Source organism: Anopheles gambiae, chromosome 2, assembly GCF_943734735.2.
Source record: "Anopheles gambiae chromosome 2, idAnoGambNW_F1_1, whole genome shotgun sequence".
NCBI lineage: Eukaryota > Metazoa > Arthropoda > Insecta > Diptera > Culicidae > Anopheles > Anopheles gambiae.
The window spans coordinates 62,998,086-63,019,772 of NC_064601.1; the positions used below are offsets into that span (position 1 = coordinate 62,998,086).

A 21,687-nucleotide genomic window follows, 5' to 3' on the forward strand; every position below is an offset into this window, starting at 1 on the left:
ATATATCTCGGACATATAATCTTGAAAATTTATGCGCAATCTTGGCGCAATCTGAAAATGTATGGAAATGACGTTTATAGCTCAGGGTTGGCTACGCGAAATGACTTATGTTTTGATAAAACGAATATATGCGCAATCTGAGATTGCGCATCGTGTATTAATACGGTTACTTTTACCTTCGTTTTATCAAAACATATGTCATTTCGCGTAGCCAACCCTGAGCTATAAACGTCATTTCCATACAATTTCAGATTGCGCCAAGATTGCGCATAAATTTTCAAGATTATATGTCCGAGATATATAAATATTTTTTGACAGATAAATATATCAAACCGATCCGTTTGACAGATAAATTTATGCGCAATCTGAGATTGCGCATCGTCTATTGCTACGGTAACGGTGGCATAGGACCAGTCGTTAAAATAAACAAATGAACTCAACGCGTACGCGATGCCAAATTCTAGCAATTTTTAACGACTGTTAGTTTTAAACCATTTCTTTCGCGATGCCAGCTTATGTCAAATAACAACTGTGAAATCCTTTCCAGTTGTGTTCAAAACAGTTCAAGCATGTTTACGCTTTTTATCTCATATTGGTACTGACCCACACACACCTGTTTTGCAGCAACTACGAAATTACTTTCTTTACATTCATTTTGTTTTGTTTATAAAATTATTTAGTACAGGCGGTCCCCGAGATACACGGTACCTCTTATACGCGGATTCGGAGATACGCGGTTTTCTAAATTTGACAGTTCTTTGAGCAAATTGTACTGATTTGACACATCAATTGTAAATTGCCAAATAATTTCCGTTTCGATGGGATGTTAAAAACTATTCCAAAAGGTTTAAAACTGTTATATTCAGTCAGAATCACCTCAAATAATTCATAACGAGGCTAAAACCACCCCCTACTTGCAAAATTACACGAAAATTAGTGATATTTTAGCTGGAAATCAAGAGATTCGACTTACGCGGAAATTCGAGATACGCGGTATTTTGCGGACGTTTTCGGTCCCCATTAACCGTGTATCTCGGGGACCGCCTGTAGTCCAGTTTAATGATGGGTTCAGTTGGCAAAAATCCGGAGTCGACTTCGATCCGACTCCGATAAATTCGGAATCGACTCCGGAAGGTACCCAAGCGCCACAGATTAAGCTTAAACGACTGGAAAATTGAATATCCAAAGAAAAAAAATGAAAGCTCCACAGCTTCATTGGTTTTATCAATAGATGGCGTATTAAAACTAATTATTATATTGCTATCCTTTTCTTTCGACAAGTTTCATCTTATCATGACCTAAATAGCCTTCTAACTTTCTGAGCAAAAATCTATATTAATGGTCGTGTGGTCAGATACGTGGGTATCAACACCAACGACCATTACTCAAATCTCACTTGTTTCAGTGCTGGTGGTTTCCGTTGGAGTTTAGTATTTAAACAATCGTATCGCCGTTCTAGTTCTAGCGATGCATAACTTCAATGCGAAACCATACAACAGTTCAGAGGATATGAGAAAGCTCTCCTCTAAGCGAGGAAGCTCAACTGGTTGGCTATCCCACCAACAGATGGCGCCACCAGCTTTTTCGCTATTTTTAGATTGCATGAGTCGTTTGCCGTCTGCTAAACGAAGTCTTTCTATATTCCGTTTAGGTAGAGTGCTTGAGTCGTTTAGAAGCCGTTTAGTGGTCGTTTAGTGGATTTGTGGCACTTGGGTATGAACTAAAACAAAAATTTTCATATACCCTATCCTAATTCTATACTATTTGCTAACTATTTACAAGACTATCTACTATATAACCAACTATTAACTAACTATATACAACTATTTACAAAATGTTAAGGGCGGATCCCCATCGCGACGGTTGGCCCGATTGGCCAACACAAACTCCTTGGCATCTAGCATGGTTCGCTGAATCTTTGAGGTCACAACACGCTGTTCCTCTGGCGTGAACCTCGTTAGGAATTCAGCGATACAGCGGCCAAACACATTCTCCGATGAGTTTGCATTGGCCATCGTGGCCTCCGCCACGCGTGTGAGGGCCTCGCTCATACGAAGCCCCTCATCGCTAGGGGTTCGTCGACGACGCCGTCCTTGCCGAGGATGGGAAAGGTTTTGGATGGGAGAGGCTTGGGAAGGACGGGAGACTTGATAAGGAAAGGAGACCTGAGAAGGGGAGAGAAGGGGAGAATTTCAGGAGGGTGTAGGATGACGGATTGGTTGATAGAGGTTGGAGGTTGGCTGGGACTGAAGAGGTTCGCTGGGACTGAAGGATTGAGTGGAAAAAGTGTTTGTAGGGTCGGGACTAAGGGAACAAGGTGGATCATACTTAATGTATGAGTGATCGGGAAGGATCCGGGATCGTGCAACGGCCGAACCCGTTGTGACGAGGGAGTTCAGAGAGAGGCCCTCATCTTCCTCGTCAAGCTGAAATGAAAAATGGATACAAAATTAATAGAAATAATAATGGAAAAAATCTTGTTTGCAATATAGAAAATGTATGCTTATATTAATAATCCTTTTATCTACCTAATAATACTTTATACACAGTGAAAATTATGGGATAATCTCGCGTCTTTTTTAAAATTTAACATTTATTATTACTTATAAATAGTCTAAGGTTCATTATGTTTACTTTACAAAGGCTTTCGTCTTAATTTAAATGCACGCTAATTCAATGTTCCTTTTTATTTTCAGCTACCGTCCACTAAACAACAATGGCTGGAGGTATCACAAAGGTTTGAGCAGCGTTGGAACTTCCCCCATGCCATTGGTGCGATGGACGGAAAGCATGTCAAAATCCGCGCTCCTGCACACAGTGGATCCGATTACTACAATTACAAAAACTTTTTGAGTGTTGTGCTTCTAGTAATAGTGGACGCTGACTACAATTTTCTGTTCGCGGATGCGGGAGGAAAAGGAGGCATTTCGGATGGAGGAATACTTCGAAATAGTCGATTGTTTCAAAAACTGGAAAACAAGTTGTTGAATATACCTGATCCAGAGCCTTTGCGAGTACCATATAGAGTTCCAGTACCGTACTTCTTGCTAGGAGACAAGGCTTTCGCCTATACCGATTAATGCATCCGTCCATTTGGTGGAATCCATTCACCAGGAAGTTATCAGCGCATTTTCAACTATAGACATTCCCGAGCTCGAATGCCCGTTGAAAATGCGCTAGGAATTGTGACAAACAAATTCGAAGTGTTAAGTGGGCCAATACGTCTTCCACCGGATGTAGCAAAACACGTTGTTTTAACGCCATTATATTTACACAATTTCTTGCGTAAAAGTGCTTCAAAGCATATCTACTCGCCACCATCTTCATTCGACAGAGTCGTTAACGGAAACTTGGTACCTGGCGATTGGAGAGCCAATGAAGGGTTTGCAGGTCTGCAAGGTGTTTCGTCAAGGGCACCTGATCGATTGTTGAATATTCGAACGCATATGGCACTAGACTTCAAACATAATTATAATCATTATGGTTGAACTATTAACCATAATGGTCAGGTCGTTGCACAACATGTCAAATAAGAATAAGCCATTGAAATACAACGAATTTGTTTGAATTGATTTATCAAGACATCGTCCTTAACCTTCACTAATAACATGTTATGATATTGATGTGATATTATCTATATATTTAACATTAACCATACAAATTGACCAACACGCTGAAACAGCTTATTTTACGATGAAACTCATTGTGATTGTTGGACTCTCAAAAAATGAAGACTAACATCAATAAAATCAACAGAAATATGAAATAAAATGAAATATAACTACATTAATCGATTATAAACGGTTTATTGGCAACATTTGATTTACAGATCAATGAAAACAAATAATTATATTCCTTAACTAGTAAAAACATAAATAATATTTTGATATTGATGAAATATATTGGTAATATAATATTGAGAGGCTTTACTCTGGTAAACTTAGTGTTCAGAGGTGAAAATAAAGTATTTAATAAAAACAACATTTGTAGAGTTGGAATGCTGGTACAAATCTCGATATGATGCCGAGCTTCCCAAGCGCCACAGATTCAGCTTAAACGACTGGAAAATTGAATATCCATAGAAAAAAAAATGAAAGCTCCACAGCTTCATTGGTTTTATCAAAAGATGGCGTATTAAAACTAATTATTATATTGCTATCCTTTTCTTGCAATGTGTTTCGAAGTTTCATCTTATCATGTCCTATATAGCCTTCCAACTATCCGAGCAAAAATCTATATTAATGGTCGTGTGGTCAGATACGTGGGTATCAACACCAACGACCATAACTCAAATCTCGCTTGTTTCAGTGCTGGTGGTTTCCGTTGGAGTTTAGTATTTAAACAATCGTATCGCCGTTCTAGTTCTAGCGATGCATAACTTCAATGCGAAACCATACAACAGTTCAGAGGATATGAGAAAGCTCTCCTCTAAGCGAGGAAGCTCAACTGGTTGGGTATCCCACCAACAGATGGCGCCACCAGCTTTTTCGCTATTTTTAGAATGCATGAGTCGTTTGCCGTCTGCTAAACGAAGTCTTTCTATATTCCGTTTAGCTAGAGTGCTTGAGTCGTTTAGAAGCCGTTTAGTGGTCGTTTAGTGGATTTGTGGCACTTGGGTTTTCTGCAGCAAACCATGGTCTTGGCCAAAGAAGTCAAGTTGCACGTAAAAAGGTATTAGTATGTTATAAATATACCATTTGTGACAACGCTACTTCCGAAAACTTTTAGAAGTGATATCATGTAACAAGATAACACGAAAAAACATAGAGCTTTCAAAGATATATCATATAAGAACAACAACAATGCATATAACCACGCATGAATTGTAACAAACTCAGTTGATTTTGCAACGCATGCAAAATGCTAACTTTTTTAATATAACACATAGGGCAAAAGTTATTGAAGTAACAGAAATGGTACACGTTGATACAGTAGCACGTTAAAAGTATGTAATTCTAGGGATAATTTCAACGGTAAATAATTTTGTGAACATATTATCCTGTATCACATGGTTATTAAATCAATGGATGAACTTATTGCACCCCTGTTTGCATTGTAGTTATTATTTTGTATGGTCACCTTGAAACCATAAGCAGGGTCATTCGCCAATTGTTGCACACGACCAAATTATTGCTCATTATTGCACCACAGCAAAAACTATGCCGGTTTGATACTGTTGTGTGCGACAAAAGAGGTTGCCTACCCCTGGAAGCCGACAGGATGAGTGCCGATCGGGAGAGATAATCGGTGATCGGTCTTCTGCATGATGCAAGAGATCGATACACGAACTGGGGCTCTCTCCTACGGACCGCGATAAGGGTCAGACGTGCGTGCTACGCTTATTTAATTGTTAAAAAGTGAATTTCATGTGTGGCGTTTAAAATAAAGAGAATAAGTTTTAAACAATACAACAGTGGCGACGAGGTGAAAAAACCCATTGAATACATCTACCACGAGTGCAGCGATAGTGCAGTGAACGATGGAACAAAACGACGCTGAAGCAGCATCATCGCTAAACGGACATGCTACGGACGGTATCAACGGGTGGCTGCAAGAGGTTTTTCGGCAGCAGCAGGAGATGATACACCAGCAGCAAGCAGATTTTTTGGCGCAGCAGGAGCAACTCCTTAGCAGAATCTTCGCAGCAGTAAATGTGCGGGACACTAACGCTGATCGAGGAGTGGAGGCCTTGGCTGGCCAAGTGAAGGAGTTTCAGTACATACCGGAGGAGCGTGTGACCTTCACGGGCTGGTATGACCGATACGAAGATTTCTTCACAAAGGACGCTGAGAAGTTGAGCGACGATGCGCGGGTAAGACTGCTATTGCGGAAGTTGGGTAATGCTGAGCACGAGCGATATGTGAGCTTCGTTTTGCCGAAAAAGCCAGCAGACTACAACTTTGCCACTACAGTGAAGCAGCTCAAAAGTTTGTTCGGGTTGCAAGAGTCCAGCATATGCAGGCGTTTTAAGTGCTTGCAAATGGAGAAGACGTTGTCTGAGGACTTTGTAACGTATGCGTATCGGGTGAACAAAATGGTGATTGAAGCTGAGATGGCAGGATTGTCAGAAGAGCAAATGAAGTGTTTGTTTTTTGTATGCGGTTTAAAGAGTGATACACATGCGGATATACGTATTAGATTGCTTTCGCGTCTAGAAGAACGAGAGGAAATTTGTTTAAACGAAATATCAGAGGAATAAGCGACTTATAGACCTCCGACGAGATACCGCTATGATTGAGGGCGAGCACAGGCAGATAAACGTCGTGAAGAAAGGAAAGATTGAGAGACCCGGTCCGAAGAGTGATAGGGAGAGCCGTGAGGAAGAACAGGAATATTATCGTGAAAAAGCTGCACCGAAGTGTTGGCTTTGTGGTGAAGAGCATTTTGCCAGAAAGTGCAGGTATAGGCATTACCGATGTAACGATTGCGATCGATATGGCCATAAGGAAGGATATTGCAGCTCAGCGGAGCGCTACAAGAAATCAAAATGGCCAAATGAAAATGACGATGATGATTAAAAATGGCAAAAAAAGGAAGGGAAAAGGAGGGAAACCCTATAGAAAGTGAAATGGCGAACCTGTGATGAAGGTACCATTCGAGGAGGAATATGAAAAAAGCTGCGATAAGCCTATTGATGAATTTTAAATGACATTTGTGAAGGTGTGTTTAATTAAGATTGAAATGTTTTATGGTGCGGGTCACCCAGAAATAATTTAGGTTCAAGTAGAGATATGTTCTCGTTGTGTCCATATGTAAGCGTGTATGTGTGCATGTGTGTAAATGAACCAAAGTTAAAACAAGAGAAACGCGAGTCGTTAAAAAAATAGGAAACTATAACGCGAGTCGATAGGAATAGGAAAAAACGTGATTGTTAAAGAGCCATTTTAAAAACAAAAAAAATGATAAGCTATTCGTTGGCGTATGCGAATGAAAAAAAAAAAAAGATTGTAAGCAAGTGATCGTAAACCCGATGGGTCACTTTGTTCATCAGTTAGATACGTATACGTTCAGGATTAGCAAATGATTAAGCAGAACGATGGTACGGTTTCTACTTCTCTCTAGGGTCATTCTTAGAATGTATAGTGGAATGAGCCATACCGCCGGTATTAATTGGGGAGATGTTGTGTGCGACAAAAGAGGTTGCCTACCCCTGGAAGCCGACAGGATGAGTGCCGATCGGGAGAGATAATCGGTGATCGGTCTTCTGCATGATGCAAGAGATCGATACACGAACTGGGGCTCTCTCCTACGGACCGCGATAAGGGACAGACGTGCGTGCTACGCTTATTTAATTGTTAAAAAGTGAATTTCATGTGTGGCGTTTAAAATAAAGAGAATAAGTTTTAAACAATACAACAGATACTATTTAATGAAAATGGTATCAAGCTACCGACTAATTTCCTTCGATTTCGAAATATGAAACTATAGAATTTCAAGCCTGTGGCGGTTTTGCGCATTATTTGCGCACTACGTGGTAGTTAGGAAAATAATTTATAATTCACAATATTTAGCCAATGGCTAAATGTTTTTTTTATATTATTATCGATAATGTAACATAATAAAACCACTTTTCAAAAAAAAAAAGAAAGAGCTAATACATTTCATATCTTAAAGTGTGCAACTAATACATTTAATAACAAAGTGTGCGGTAGATCGATTAACAGAAACAAAAAAACAGATTATTCTTACCGTGTCTGCATGTTCAGCGTCCTCCGACGCATCGTTCATAAACGACAAAGCCTCCCAGGCTGGCCATCGCGGGCGATAAACTTCGGCGTAGGCTAAAATAGTCAACAGGTTAGTTGTAGCCTTTTAGTAGCTTGAATAAAAAAAAAAAAATAAAAAAAAAAAACAATTTACCTGACCTGGTCTGCATGCTCTGGCGCACTTTGGATCGGTATGACCGATATATGGCCAGCATGTTGTGCCACATTTTTTTTGGCCTCTGCCATGGTCAACCCGACCTCTTCTGCGACACACATCCATGCATCATTTTGACGGTCTCGGTTTTTGTGATGCGGAGATTTTTTATTGTAGATGATGTTCTGTTCTACCGCATTAGCCATCCGTAAGCAGAGCTCCACGTCCTGAAATAGTAGTTAAAAAAATTAATAAGACGTACGGTGTTTTAATTGTAAAACATAATAAGGATAATAACTAAAGAAAACCGGCATAGAAAATGAGATAATTGGATTTATGGAGGAACACGATCCAATAGACACAGGTGCAGGAAAAAAGGAAAAATTAAAAAAAAAAACCCCGGTTTAGTAATGAGTTTACGAGAGGCAAGTTGGCAAGAGGCAAGATAAGTGTGGCGATACCATGGGGTAAATTCTTAAACCATGTAAGCACCACTACTACGAGCAACGGCAGTTGCAGCGATCTAGTTTTAACCTCATCCAACATAGTCACTCAGCCGTTGTTAATTAAGTACACCCATACTCACCTCACGCATATATTTACGCGGTTCACGTCCTGATCCCGAAGCCAGTCCTGCTCCCGATTCCAGGCCTGATCCCGAAGCCCGTCCTGCTCCCGATGCCCGTCCTGAAATCTGTGCCAGTCCTGATACCGGTGCCAGTCCTGCCCCCGAAGCCAGTCCTGATCCCGATGCCAGGCCTGATCCCGAAGCGCGTCCTGATACCGGTGTCCGTCCTGATCCTGATGCCCGTCCTGAAATCGGTGCCAGTCTTGATACCGGTGCCAGTCCTGCTCCCGATGCCAGGCCTGATCCCGATGCCAGCCCTATTCCCGAAGCCCGTCCTGATACCGGTGCCTGTCCTGATGCCAGTGCCCGTCATGATACCGGTGCCAGTACAGATACCGGTACTCGTCCTGATATCGGTGTCAGTACTGATATCGTTGCTAGTCCAGGTCCCGATTGCTGTACCGATTTCGATCGCTGTCCTGACGCCGTTCCCGGTCCTGATCCGTTCTGATTTACATTCATTTTTTTTAATGTTTTGTTTGGTTCTGCTAAAATAATATACACATGAATGTCAATTTAATATTAACACAGAAAATAAGTGATAATTAATACCGTACTTTTACAATGCCGGCTTTATGCTTGTTTTATTTTGTTTTGTTGTGATAATGCTCTTCCTTTTCCTGTTGACACCTACAATGCTGTCATTTTGAGTTTTCGGGTTGCTGTCAAAAAGATTTCGGATGAGAGCGTTTCTACATACACCGAGCCTGAAGGTGAGAGATGGCTGTGAGAAAATTGACAATCGGTTTCTCACGCCGGTGTGTGTAGAAGCTCTGAAAAGCGCTGAGATGAGACTTCTAAAATGATGTTGATAAAATTAATTTTAATCGCTAAAATGAAGTAAAAATAGTTCCTTTTACTTTTTAATAATATTTCTACGATTATTAGACAGCAAAAATGCAAACTATAATTGATCGATCGCTATAAACTGCCAATTCAATTTTTTCTCAGCTCCATCGTTCTTTGCATGCCGAGGAGAATTCTCTCACCGAAAATGCTGTCAGTCGTTGTCAAAGCATACTGTCAGTTATTTTCTCAGCTGCATTCTCGGTGTATGTAGAAACGCTCTGAGATTTCAACTCTGATTATGGCTCCGTATGACGGAAAACATAGGAGAATACAGCAATTATCCGCAGTACGCGATACTCGATATACGCGTATCTCGAGTTTTCGCGTATAGCGAATTCCTATCGAAAAATAGTTTACACTACCGGATCGAGGGTTGAAAACTATCGACACAGAGTTTTCCATTAAAGTTTTTTGTTATAAAACAGGTATCTTTTGCCCAAATTTAATGCAAAATGCATTAATAACATTAAGGAAATTAAAAAAAAAAACCATAAAATATTTCAAAGAATTAAAATATTTGCAAAAAACACATGGAGCTGTCAAATTTAGAGGAAACGCGTACTGCGAATTCGCGTATATCGAGTATCGCGTACTGCGGATAATTGCTGTACGCGTTTCCTCTAAATTTGACAGCTCCATGTGTTTTTTGCAAATATTTTAATTTTTTGAAATATTTTATGCTCTTTTTGAATTTCCTTAATGTTATTAATGCATTTTGCATTAAATTTGGGCAAAAGATACCTGTTTTATAACAAAAAACTTTAATGCAAAACTCTGTGTCGATAGTTTTCAACCCTCGATCCGGTAGTGTAAACTATTTTTCGATAGGAATCCGCTATACGCGAAAACTCGAGATACGCTATTGCGCTCGGTCCCGTACGATAGCGTATATCGGATAATGACTGTATTATTCCATCAAACCTAATAAGAAGAAGAAGAAGATTTCAGCTCTTGGAGCTGAAATCTTTTTGACGTAAAGTTTTCGCCTGGCCCCCCCTTTTGACCGAAAACTTTTTGAAATTTCGATTAATGTAGCAAGGCCTTGAAAGGTTAAAAACTATTATATTCAGTGAGAATCATATCAAATATTTAAATAAGTGGATAAAACCGCCCCCTACTTGCAAAATTATACGAAAATTAATAATATTTTGGCTGGAAATCACGAAATTCAATTCACGCGGTTTTTTGCGGCCGTTTAAGGTCCCATCAACCATGTATCTCGGGGACCGCCTGTATACGCAATCTGATATTGCGCATCGTTTATTGATACGGTAAGAGATTAATAGAAGTTATTTGTTTATTACAATATCGTAATTATTTAAATGTAAATATATCAATGCATCAATTCTAATTTATAGTTGAAAATATGTTCTGTACCCTATTATTTTTTTCAATAAACGTCAATGATATGAACATATAAAAAGAAAGAATATTTACAGCACATAATACTTTATCGTCAACTAATACTATGTTGGGAAAAACTAGGTTTACTGGGCCAGCTAGTAATTTAATAAAAATGTATTACATGGAGTTTTAAAATTTACATTAGGTCAAAATCGGAAATAATTACACAGCTGGGACGAGAAAGCTTGAAGCTGCGTACGCCCTGAGCAGTAACAGAAGTACCAGTTACATCCAAAAGTTTCAAATGTGGGGCAGCTGATTCGAGATGGTCCAACGATATGTCCGTCACAAGCTTATAATTTCGCACAGACAATCTTTCCAGTCCGGTAAAATTGTGATGTAATATTCCTCCTAAAAAACCTCCCGCAAGTTCATTGCGTGATATTCCGTACGCACATATTCCACGATCACTGATTAACGATACGTAATTTGGAGCTGGTTGCCCTGCACCTAAATTTACAAATACTTGATGCTGGTAGCCTCGGCCCGGCCCGTTAGCAATTGCAGGGAAGTTTTCTGGGAAATTTCCGGGCATAATAATTACGTGTGGCAAGACGCGTTGCGGTTGTGGATTATTTTCCTGACCATCGTGATGATTATTCTGCACTGGAGCATTATTGGCTGCATCATGGAATCGCAAGTGAACTGAAACAAAAATTATAAACAAGCAGAATAGAACACGTTAAGTTATGTTTTCTCATGATTATCATAATACAGTCTATTCCCGAGTTACGCGGTTTTGGCGACGAATCCGCGTAAGTCGAATTTCAAGTTTTTTGACTAAAATCCTATTGATTACTCAGAGTTTTTGATTTAATTTAGTACTTTTTTACACTTTATCATTTATTTGAAATTATTTGTGCAGTAAACTGTAATATTTTTTGCTTTTATGCGATTCCAATTTGTTAGCAAAAATGCAATTTTTACAGAACTTGAAGCAAATTGTACTGATTTGACATTTAATCTATCAAATTTAGAAAACCGCGTAACTCCGGAACATACTGTACTTAGAACTCGATTCTAGGACATTAAAATAACTAGTGTTTAAGTGTATTATTTTGTTGCCTACCATTCAAAAAAGGTTGCTCGCGTTCTACTGGGCCGTTTTCATCATGAGCTTGAGCTGCAATTTCAGGTTGGAGTTCAAGCACAGGGGGCCGATGAGCATTATTTCCACGAGCATCAAAAATATGTTGATATGCAGCATTGATTTGATCACCAGCTCGACGTAAAAGTGGAGGATTTTCTAATTCGACATGCTCTCTACGTTGCAGTAGCAAATCTCTATTAATAATACGCACAATGTGTTGTCGATCCACATTGTTATGATTATTTTCGTCATTTCTTATGGGTTCTACCTGTTGATTTTGTTCGTCTGCGGGACTTACAGCACGTACTCTTCGCGCTTCTAAGTGTGGGGGCGGAGAACCTTGCCCTTCGGGTCTGTCTGCTGCCGGGGCCGGTGGTTGAACTCGTTGATTATTGATCAAAACACCTGCTTGTCCCCGTACAATTCGAATTAAATTATCTTGATTTCCTTGTACCTGTCTTGGATAATCTCCGTGTACTACGCGTATCTCAAACACTCCATGTGCTGGTTGCGGATTATTGGGAGGAACACGTGCAGCTTCTATTTGTCCTTCAATCTGATGTGCAGGTGCATGATCGTTAACAACATTTTCATTTTGGCGTAGATCAGGAACGGCCAAACGATGCAATTGTTCGACACGTAAGCGTTCTGCTTCATTGTACTCATGAAGTCCATTTTCAGTTCGTAAATGATCAGGACATTCGAGCTTTAATTCCTTTAAAGAGCGCACAATGTTGAAACAACTCACATCGGAATCGGATATTGGGGTATCACGTAAATCAAGAATTTCCAGGTTTTTAAAACCGAAACGAGTCGCCAAACTGGCATATGGAACACTGTCTTTAATATTTGCACATCCCTTCAAGCTTAAATATCTTAAATTTGGTAGCTTTGATAGAATCATAAAATCATGCGTGTCGAACCAAGCACAATATTCAATTGTAAGTTCCTCCAAGCGATCGAAATATTTATACATATTGGATAAAAATGAACGCATTTGTTGCGGGGGTACTATGAGATGGCTGTTAATATTTTGCACTGACAATGCGCACTTGCGAAACGCTAGCGAGCGTAAACAGTGGGGAAAAAAGATAATGCTGACATCGTTCATATCGATATATGCTTCGGTAAGCTCCAACCGTTCTAATAGACAGCATCGAGTTTCTATAGATTTTAGAATACCTGGTGTCAATGTCGGAACGTTCCATTGTTCAGCAGGATAAACACTAGTCATACCACGCAGTTTTAAACTTTTAGTTGTGCCAGGTTGTAGATATTTCACGCATCGATGTACTTCCATGGTAAGTAGCTTGACTGAAGTGAAATCAGCATCCATCCATAGAGTTTTGTCAGCAACTAACCTTTGTAGTCGGATACACACTTTAGATAATGGAATCAAACTAATACTGTCCAATTGCTTGAATACAAGAAGAAGTATTTCATCGCTAAGGTCTAGCAAATTAATGTAGGACTTATGGGTACATGGTTCGATAATTTTGTTAAGAAGGCCAATTCGTTCAATGATTTGATGCTTCGCTTCTGGTTTCATTGTGCTATAATCCGGTTCGTCCGATAATTTTCTCTTCCGTCGATGCTCGAAACGTTGTTGAGGCAGCTTAGATGCAATACTAGATGATGGCATATCTTGAATATGCTCCTGCCTTCGTATCGGATCCATATTATATGGCTATCGAAGTTGATATCGTTAATTTGCCTATGCAGGTTTAACAACTAGACTTTGTATTAAAAATTATTCGAAAAAATAATATTATTCAGCAAAATGAGACGACGTATATTAGACAAAACTTGGCTGCTGATTCGATACTGCGTTCTTCAAAACATCCAATTAATTGGTTTTATTTGTCCTGTCTACAGACACAGAACCTATTTAAAGCTTTTAAATAAGGCGGCGCCTTGCCACCAATCAAACATGACATTCGACTCGAGCAAATCCACAAAATTATATTGAGGTGCACTGTCAGCCACTGTCGAACAAACTAAACTAACAACGCGACAACCCAGTCAGACAGACTTCTGATAATTTACCCATTCGAGCAGTTTTGTGTCTGTCATAACAGTAATTTAAGAGCAATTTAGCAGTACGAAGTGTTGTCGTTTGTTGTCAGTAAAAAGATATAACCGTATTAATACACGATGCGCAATCTCAGATTGCGCATATATTCGTTTTATCAAAACATATGTCATTTCGCGTAGCCAACCCTGAGCTATAAACGTCATTTCCATACAATTTCAGATTGCGCAAGATTGCGCATAAATTTTCAAGATTATATGTCCGAGATATATAAATATTTTTTGACCGATAAATATATCAAACCGATCCGTTTGACGGATAAATATATGCGCAATCTGAGATTGCGCATCGTATATTGCTACGGTAAGATAGAACTAAAAGAGTATTGTTTTAATGTTCTTTTAGTGGAAGAAGAAGTCGGCGGTGTGTTGAAAACCATAAAATGTAAAGCCGAGAAATTGCGTTTATTAGTGCTATTTGTGCACCACCTTCTCCGGGTGAAGCGGCTGTTCAAGTCGAGTTTGCTAAAAAAATACATTGTAATCGTTTGTATAAGTTAAGGACAATGATTGAATATAACCATTCAAAGTGGGTATAGGGACTAGGTGGGCTTATAGGTTTGGCGGGAAGGCCATATTGGACGAACGAATAACAGGAGGGTATTCGATTGTGATACGTAGTTTTTCACCCATACTACGACAACCAAAACCAAAACCAAAGCCATTGGAATTCACACGCATACATCAACAAATTATCGAATCCCCTCCTGTCATTTCGTTTTCATTTTTCTACAGCACGGCTGTCAAATTGTTCGGGATAAGCCCACCTGTATAATAAACCCACTTTGATATCCATTAAACTGTAATCTAATACATTTCGTGTTATTTATTAACAATTTGGCCGAAAAAAAATATAATAGAGGAAGCAATAGGATCTGTCAAAACTGCTCGAATGGGTAAATAGACGACTGCTCTTAAATTACCGGTAATTTAACGGTAAGATAGGGGTAAATTCCCAGGTGACAACTGTTCTACAATTTTAGCTTACCCAAGTGACATTTTCGAGCAGATTGTTAGCGTTTTTCGAGTTGCTGGAAGCTTAAAGAGCAGGCTTAAAACTGGCTTAAAGAGCAAGCGATATTCCAGAGTTTAAGCTTATTATAACAGTTGAAACGTCAGAGTGAAGCGCTTTTTTTGGTGCCATTTTAAGAATTGTCATCACGTTGTGCACAAGCTACCGACCCAAAACAAAACATGCGTAATCTTCAATCCGTATCAAACAAAAAGTTTATTATAAAACACTCTCTCACGTTGTTTTGTTATTTCCCCTGCGTTTCTCCGCTATTCTGATATTCCTAGATGGATCATTTATTTCTTCTTACTCTGTGTTTTGGTTGTTGAACAGCGAGGACAAAACTGCAAGCTTCTTGTTTGTCCGGCTTCTACCGAAGTTCTGACATAAACATCAACGCTTCAACACATCGTTGTTCACTCACACATCCATGTTTTCAAGCGTTTATATGAGCCAATGGGTTAATTCGAGCTGTTCACAAGGAGTTTAAGCTAAAAATGTAGAACAGTTGTCACCTGGGTTAAGTCCGATTTGTCTGACTGGGAAACATGTCACTTTAAGACTGCGCTCTGGCTCCAATGGAACACGCTCGAGCAGACCTATATAGCGCATGGCCAGGGAGGTGACAAAGTGTTGAAAAAAATTTCAACTTTGTCAAAATTCTTGTCAACTGCAAAAATGAGCTATTCTCGTGGCCGCACCAAAAACATACACAAGAACGACAAAAAGCTCAAACATCCGAATATCATCGATATTACCGTATTAATACACGATGCGCAATCTCACATAGCGCATATATATTTTTTTATCAAAACATAAGTCATTTCGCGTAGTCAACCCTGAGTTATAAACGTCATTTCCATACATTTTCAGATTGCGCCAAGATGGCCAATCTCAGATTGTGCATATATTTATTTGTCAAACGGATCGGTTTGATATATTTATCTGTCAAAAAAATATATATCTCGGACATATAATCTTGAAAATTTATGCGCAATCTTGCGCAATCTGAAATTGTATGGAAATGACGTTTATAGCTCAGGGTTGGCTACGCGAAATGACATATGTTTTGATAAAACGAATATATGCGCAATCTGAGATTGCGCATCGTGTATTAATACGGTTAGAAACATGCATTTTAGCCAAGGTGGAAATTTTAATGCTAAAAAAATGTTTATTAAATGAAAACAATTCATATATCATACCCATATACCAGCAACATTCGTCGCATTTGACAACTGCCGTCGATCCTGGTTTTGTGCTTTTTTCTAAAGCCTCGATGCCCAATTGTTCTACATGACGACACCTCCTTTCTACCCACTTTGTTCTGACCAGCTTTCACCGTCCAAATAGGCATACAGCGACAACGTCACGCGCGACGACGCTGCGCGCGGCAAACAGTAGCTTAATTTTGCAAACAGAGCTACTCGTCGCGCGCGACAATTTTGCTTCATCCGAAACAATCGAATTATCTAGTTTTTTTTACAAGCCAGATTAATGTCAAACGCAAAAAAATAGATTTGAACACATTTTAACCTATTTTTGTGTGTTTTCAAATAAAAAACAAGTTTCTTCACTGAGTCAAATATGCTACTTTGATCTACAGCGATTTAAATTTTGAGCTATTTTTCGTTGCGCGCGACGTTGTCGCTCTATGTCTATTTGGACGGTCAGAAGGGCTATGCAATAACCTGGCTTCTTTTATGTTCCTTGGTTGACATGTAGCAAATGCCAATGCCCGGAATACGTTCCATGCTAATGATCAATTTATAATTATTCTTGTTGATACGAAACTTTAGTATGGATAAAATTGCATTTGATCATACGGATGAAGGGTCATCATTGAATTGTAATGAAGATAAAACTGAGAATGGATCGGATAGCGCATGTCCTTCCTCGGTTAGAGGGAAACCTAAATCGGGTAGGACATGGAAATCTCAAAAGTTACGGTAGGTTATAAACATGGATGTTCTACTTAGAGAGATAATACGCATACATCTGCATATCCTTTAGATTTGCTTCTATTAAGAAAAGTGTACAATGTAAGAAGTCATCACAGCAACACGCATTTCGAGAAGAAATCAAGCATATCAAGGAACTATCACGATCTATAAAGGAAACAAGGCGACGTGAAAATGATATCAAACGTTTGAGACGCGAAGAAAACAAACGCAGAAGGATTGAAAATGAACGTAAGTCGGAAATCGTACAAGTTGTCAAAAATCCTGCAAAACTCAAAAGAATGAGAAAGAAACAGCTGCGAATGATTGAAAAACGGGACATCAGTAAATTAAATGTCGTCTAATGCATTACCCAAGACAATAAACAATTGGACCGTCATGTAGCTACCGTGTCGTTTTATTAAATTACTATCCGGAAACATCGAACCTGCTTCTAGTCTGATAAGAAAATAAGAAATTCAAGAAGAGCATTCCACTCAAATCCATCCTTTTTTTCACGAAGGCTGATGTTACTGATTTTGCTCGCCACATTAAACAACTTTTTGAACGGAGCATACGAATCCAGGGTCAATCGATCGCCTATAATGATAAGTTTCTCCTTGGCTCTTGTAATTGCAACAGTTAATCGGCTTTTATCGCTTAATATTTCGTAACCGTGAGAGCTCCGTTCTTTTCCTTTGTTGATCCAGATATCATCGGATAAATTTGATGATTTTGTGCACGAAAATAGTATTATCTGCGAAAAAATAAAACATTTAGACACAAGTCATGAAAAAGTGTTCTTCGTATACTGTACCTTTTTATCCTTTCCTTGAAATTGATCTATAGTGTTGACTTCAATATTGCAAGTATGATTCAATTGCTCAACATTTTCCTTCGTATATATTACGTTATGATTTGAACTTGAAGAGTGACGAGTGTATTTTTGTTTTTCAAATAATTTTTTCATGAGTTTTCGTATTAATTCCACCTGTGCTCGAAATGGTGCAATAATACCTATTGATTCAGGTTCAACGCCAGCTTGAAGGAAAGCCCAACTAACGTATACTACAATGGCTATTTCCGAAACGTTTGTGCAGTTCATTGCGTTTTTACTTTGATCATCTGTAATGCTAGTCGATATTTCATTCAATTTTCTATAGTTTAGGTTCATTTGATATGTGTTACCAGTGTCCACTAAGACTACTGATAAGTCAATTTGATTGGATATCATTTTCAGTAGCCACCTTTCTACTTCATATATCCTACGTATATTTTCCAGATTCGGAAGGTTAATGGTGTTATTTTCCACAATATCATTTCCACAAATTAATTTACCGTTATAAGCAAACTCGTTAGCCAATTTTGTCAAGACACGATTCATTCGATACTGTGTTGGAAGTATGTAAAAGGAACCTTCTTGGTCCAATCTGTGAAACATACTTTCACATGCGCCGAGGGAGCTGAAACAGATATAAATGCATTTTAAAATACTGTTTGTTGAACACGATGGAACATATTACAATTTTTAAATTAAAAATATTTTAAAGCATTACCGTGCTTCAACAGATTTGATCACAGGAGGCAGTTGTTCTGGATCGCCTACTAATAGAAATCGTTTGCTACGTAACAATGGTCGAATGAGGCTAGGTTGAAAAACTTGAGTCGCTTCATCCACAATACAAAAGTCAAAGAGGCGTTTATTAATCAGGGGATGGCCGGTTCCCTGGCACGTTACTCCAACAATTTTCTGTAAAAATAAACAACATTTAATTACAAAGCTAACGGGGTTTGCGTGTTTCTTACATACGTATTGTTCATATACTTCACTCAGTTTTTCCGGAGAATCACAATGCTCAGTTACAATAGCTTCTGCAGATGATGCTACAGCTGGATCGATACGATCTAATGATCCTAGTCGAATAAACTTTAGATCTTGAAAAGGCAATAGGCGCTTCAGTACATTATCAACAGCAGAATGTGTGTTACTAGTCAGTAGTATAGATTGACCTAAGAGCGATAACAATCTGATCAATCCTACAATTGTTTGAGTTTTCCCAGTTCCAGGTAAACCCTTTAATAAGCAGTAGGATTTTGTAGCAGCGGCCTTAAGGGCTGCATTTTTCTGGTGACGGTTCAACTTTTTCAGGATTTCCTTGGCCTTTGGAATCATAGATTTTGAGAGAAATCCATCTGAGAATGTTGGCTTTTCACGATCAATAATAATCCTAGAATGAAATTTTAATGAAATTCATCGTAACATGCGCCAAATTAGTGATAATTCTTTACCTGCGATACTGCGAGCAACGGTCATCGTTAAAGAGAAGCAATGCTAAGTTGGATAAATTAAATGTGGATTTATAGAGAGTATTTTGATCTAATATAAAGGTTTCAGCTCCATAATTAGTTGACAAGTCCCGTTCAAAAGAGACAACAATTTCGTTACTAGCATGACTAATTATGTATCCAGAAGCTACGGCAATCCGTTTAGAAGTACTACATATAATATATTCACCAACTTGAAAAGTATCCAAAGCTTTAGGTAATGTGCTACTTGCTGCTTCTAATTTGAAAGTATGAAAATATAAGTCATCCACGATACGCACAGGAGAGACTAAAATCAGCCCATAAATGCATCTTCCCGTTTCTGCCCGTTCCTTTGGGGATGAATTCCACATGTTTTGTACGTTGCGCGCTGAGAACGGTGGAATATGGTTAATTTAATTGTCTGGTGCTGGCGCTTAAGCTCTCTACTTACATTGTACTGTCTCGTCATGAGTTTCCAAGTATATAAGACCGGACCATTGAATGAAGTAATCAACGTCTTTAGTTCTTAGATGACCACATGCTTCTTCTGCAAGTATTGACAATCCATAATTTGTACAGGTGCCTTCACGTTCGCTTTTCAATAATGTTATGCAAACTGTGTTATATGGACATTTGGTACAAGCTCGTTCGTTATTGATAGGGTCTGGTAAAGTGGGCTTCATCGCCAACGATCCCTTTTGAGTTATATTATCTTTTACCATCCACTTGCTTAGGGACCGTGCAACTTCATTTCGCAGAATGATCAAATCACGCTTCATGTTACGATTTGCAGTTACACGACTACATTTTCCCTCTTTCAAGTACAGGAGTAATCCAGCGTTTACCTCATGTCCAACAAGATTCATCATCATTTGATACAACGCCAGCTGGCCAAGATGTTCAAATGAATAACTAGCTCGACCTGTTTTCAGTTCTAAAGGCATAATTTCAAACGTTTTCTTTGTCGCATCACTTGATACGGAAACTGTTGCATCGATTCTGCCTTTAACTCCCAAATGATGGCACCAAATATTTTCCTCGATATCATTAACCTCACAGATGGCAATTGTTTCAGTATCAGTTTGTATAGACCTGTGATTAAAGTGTTTGTTTAAGAACGTCTCGATTTCTTTAAGATATGGACCCAGTAAACTGAACGCTTCCTTCGTGCTTAAGTTAACTTCATAAAGAGATGAGATAACCTTTTTAGTCTTCATAACTTTTTTTGCAATAGTTTCTACATGAGTTAGTAATTTGCAAGACTTGTCCAAAAGGCACCGTTGGAAAATATAATGCACCACGGTTCCAATAACCATCTAACGTGGAATACAGATAAAAAGAAAACTACATTAAAATATGTAATTAGTGATGAGTAATTTCGTACAAACCTGTGTATTCTCCGATTCTGACATACGAAACAGCTCCTGTAAGACTCCGCGCCGATGACAGAACAATGATCCCACTACAGTAGTACCTGAAACGAGTCTATCAGGATCCGTGACAAAAAATCCGAAATCTGCGTTGACTACAAAATGGCTTGATGATGGACTAACTTTCATGGCCAACACTGATACTATCAAGCCGTGAGTAATGCATTGAATCATATTCCTGTAATATAGGAGACCTTGCTGAATTCAGTTGATTATTCCTTTGTGTGTAATTACCAAGGAGGAAAAAGCTGACAAATAGCTTTTTCTTCGGAATGAGAATCTTGCAATGATACTTTAATGGTTCCATTCTCAAGTTGGTCGACTGTCAAGACACTGCATCTTTTCCATGTAGATAGGTCTAAAGTGAAGTGCTATGAAAGAATATTCATACGGTAAAAAAAGGTGAAGGTTTAATATTACTTAAACAAACAAAATCGTTACCTGATGTACAGTGTTACAGTGCATATCGTGCCATTCTTCATCCCAATTTATAAGAGAACAGACATTATTATCGTTATCAGAACATTCTTTCGATGCCGTTTCGACACTGGTAACGACATTAGAAACTTTTAATTTCCAATACTTCGCCTCTAATCCCGCATCAATTTTGGGAGATTCGTTGTTTGAGGTACATCTCCTTTTCATCCTTTCAGTGAGTTATCAGTTGATCAGTTGATGAGATAAACAAAATGAACAATTAGAAGAATCGTATCACAATAACTTATCCCGCCACTGAACATAATAAATTGTCCGCCAAAATTAATACGCCTGAGCCAGGGACTGTGTAGGAACCAAGGTGAATTAAAGAGATCGGGTGGTGAAATCTACCCAGTCAGACATATCGGACTTAGGCCCGTGTCTGTGCTCCATCGCATGCGATTTTATCGAACGTGCTGTCAAACGCTTTTTCGTATGATATTACGATTATTTGGATGATTTTAATATTATAATGGTTATGAAAAATTAAGTTGAGATTGTTCCTACAAAACACCACACATTTAGTTTGACAGATAAAATCGGATGCGGCGTCCGACGAAATCAAAAAAATTTGATTCCGTCGTACGACGAAATCGCAA

At 38.8% G+C, this 21,687-nt stretch overlaps 5 protein-coding genes across 8 annotated transcripts; 2 read left to right on the forward strand and 3 right to left on the reverse strand.

The window, feature by feature from the left end:
• Positions 1–3,790: 3,790 nt before the first annotated feature.
• Positions 3,791–8,793, reverse strand: LOC133392067 (uncharacterized). Its single transcript, XM_061650113.1, has 3 exons — positions 8,447–8,793; positions 7,861–8,087; positions 3,791–7,781 (listed from the first exon to the last, which is right to left on the reverse strand). The coding sequence occupies exons 1-3, from the start codon at positions 8,453–8,455 to the stop codon at positions 7,703–7,705; spliced, it is 315 nt and encodes a 104-aa protein (XP_061506097.1). The 5' UTR covers positions 8,456–8,793; the 3' UTR covers positions 3,791–7,702.
• On the forward strand, positions 8,539–9,030 carry LOC133395093 (selenoprotein V-like). Its single transcript, XM_061663787.1, has 2 exons — positions 8,539–8,932; positions 9,020–9,030. The coding sequence occupies exons 1-2, from the start codon at positions 8,539–8,541 to the stop codon at positions 9,028–9,030; spliced, it is 405 nt and encodes a 134-aa protein (XP_061519771.1).
• An 11-nt stretch (positions 9,031–9,041) lies between these two features.
• LOC1268693 (uncharacterized) lies at positions 9,042–13,731 on the reverse strand. Its single transcript, XM_307262.5, has 2 exons — positions 11,811–13,731; positions 9,042–11,386 (listed from the first exon to the last, which is right to left on the reverse strand). Exons 1-2 carry the CDS (start codon positions 13,507–13,509, stop codon positions 10,878–10,880), a joined length of 2,208 nt encoding a protein of 735 aa, XP_307262.5. The 5' UTR covers positions 13,510–13,731; the 3' UTR covers positions 9,042–10,877.
• A 2,914-nt stretch (positions 13,732–16,645) lies between these two features.
• On the forward strand, positions 16,646–17,278 carry LOC1268692 (coiled-coil domain-containing protein 86). The gene is made up of 2 exons (XM_307264.5): positions 16,646–16,883; positions 16,948–17,278. Exons 1-2 carry the CDS (start codon positions 16,735–16,737, stop codon positions 17,237–17,239), a joined length of 441 nt encoding a protein of 146 aa, XP_307264.4. The 5' UTR covers positions 16,646–16,734; the 3' UTR covers positions 17,240–17,278.
• On the reverse strand, positions 17,272–21,426 carry LOC1268694 (DNA replication ATP-dependent helicase/nuclease DNA2). 4 transcript variants are annotated; one of them, XM_307265.5, is made up of 9 exons: positions 21,053–21,423; positions 20,846–20,982; positions 20,570–20,789; positions 19,633–20,497; positions 19,164–19,569; positions 18,685–19,102; positions 18,431–18,624; positions 17,692–18,337; positions 17,272–17,631 (listed from the first exon to the last, which is right to left on the reverse strand). In XM_307265.5, the coding sequence occupies exons 1-9, from the start codon at positions 21,254–21,256 to the stop codon at positions 17,329–17,331; spliced, it is 3,393 nt and encodes a 1,130-aa protein (XP_307265.5). In that variant the 5' UTR covers positions 21,257–21,423; the 3' UTR covers positions 17,272–17,328. The 4 variants fall into 4 exon arrangements, with proteins under 4 accessions (XP_307265.5, XP_061506093.1, XP_061506096.1 ...); XM_061650109.1 differs by lacking the exon at positions 21,053–21,423 and having other exon boundaries at positions 20,570–20,754; positions 20,846–20,984; XM_061650111.1 differs by lacking the exons at positions 17,272–17,631; positions 17,692–18,337 and having other exon boundaries at positions 18,534–18,624; positions 18,681–19,102; positions 21,053–21,426.
• Positions 21,427–21,687: the final 261 nt, after the last annotated feature.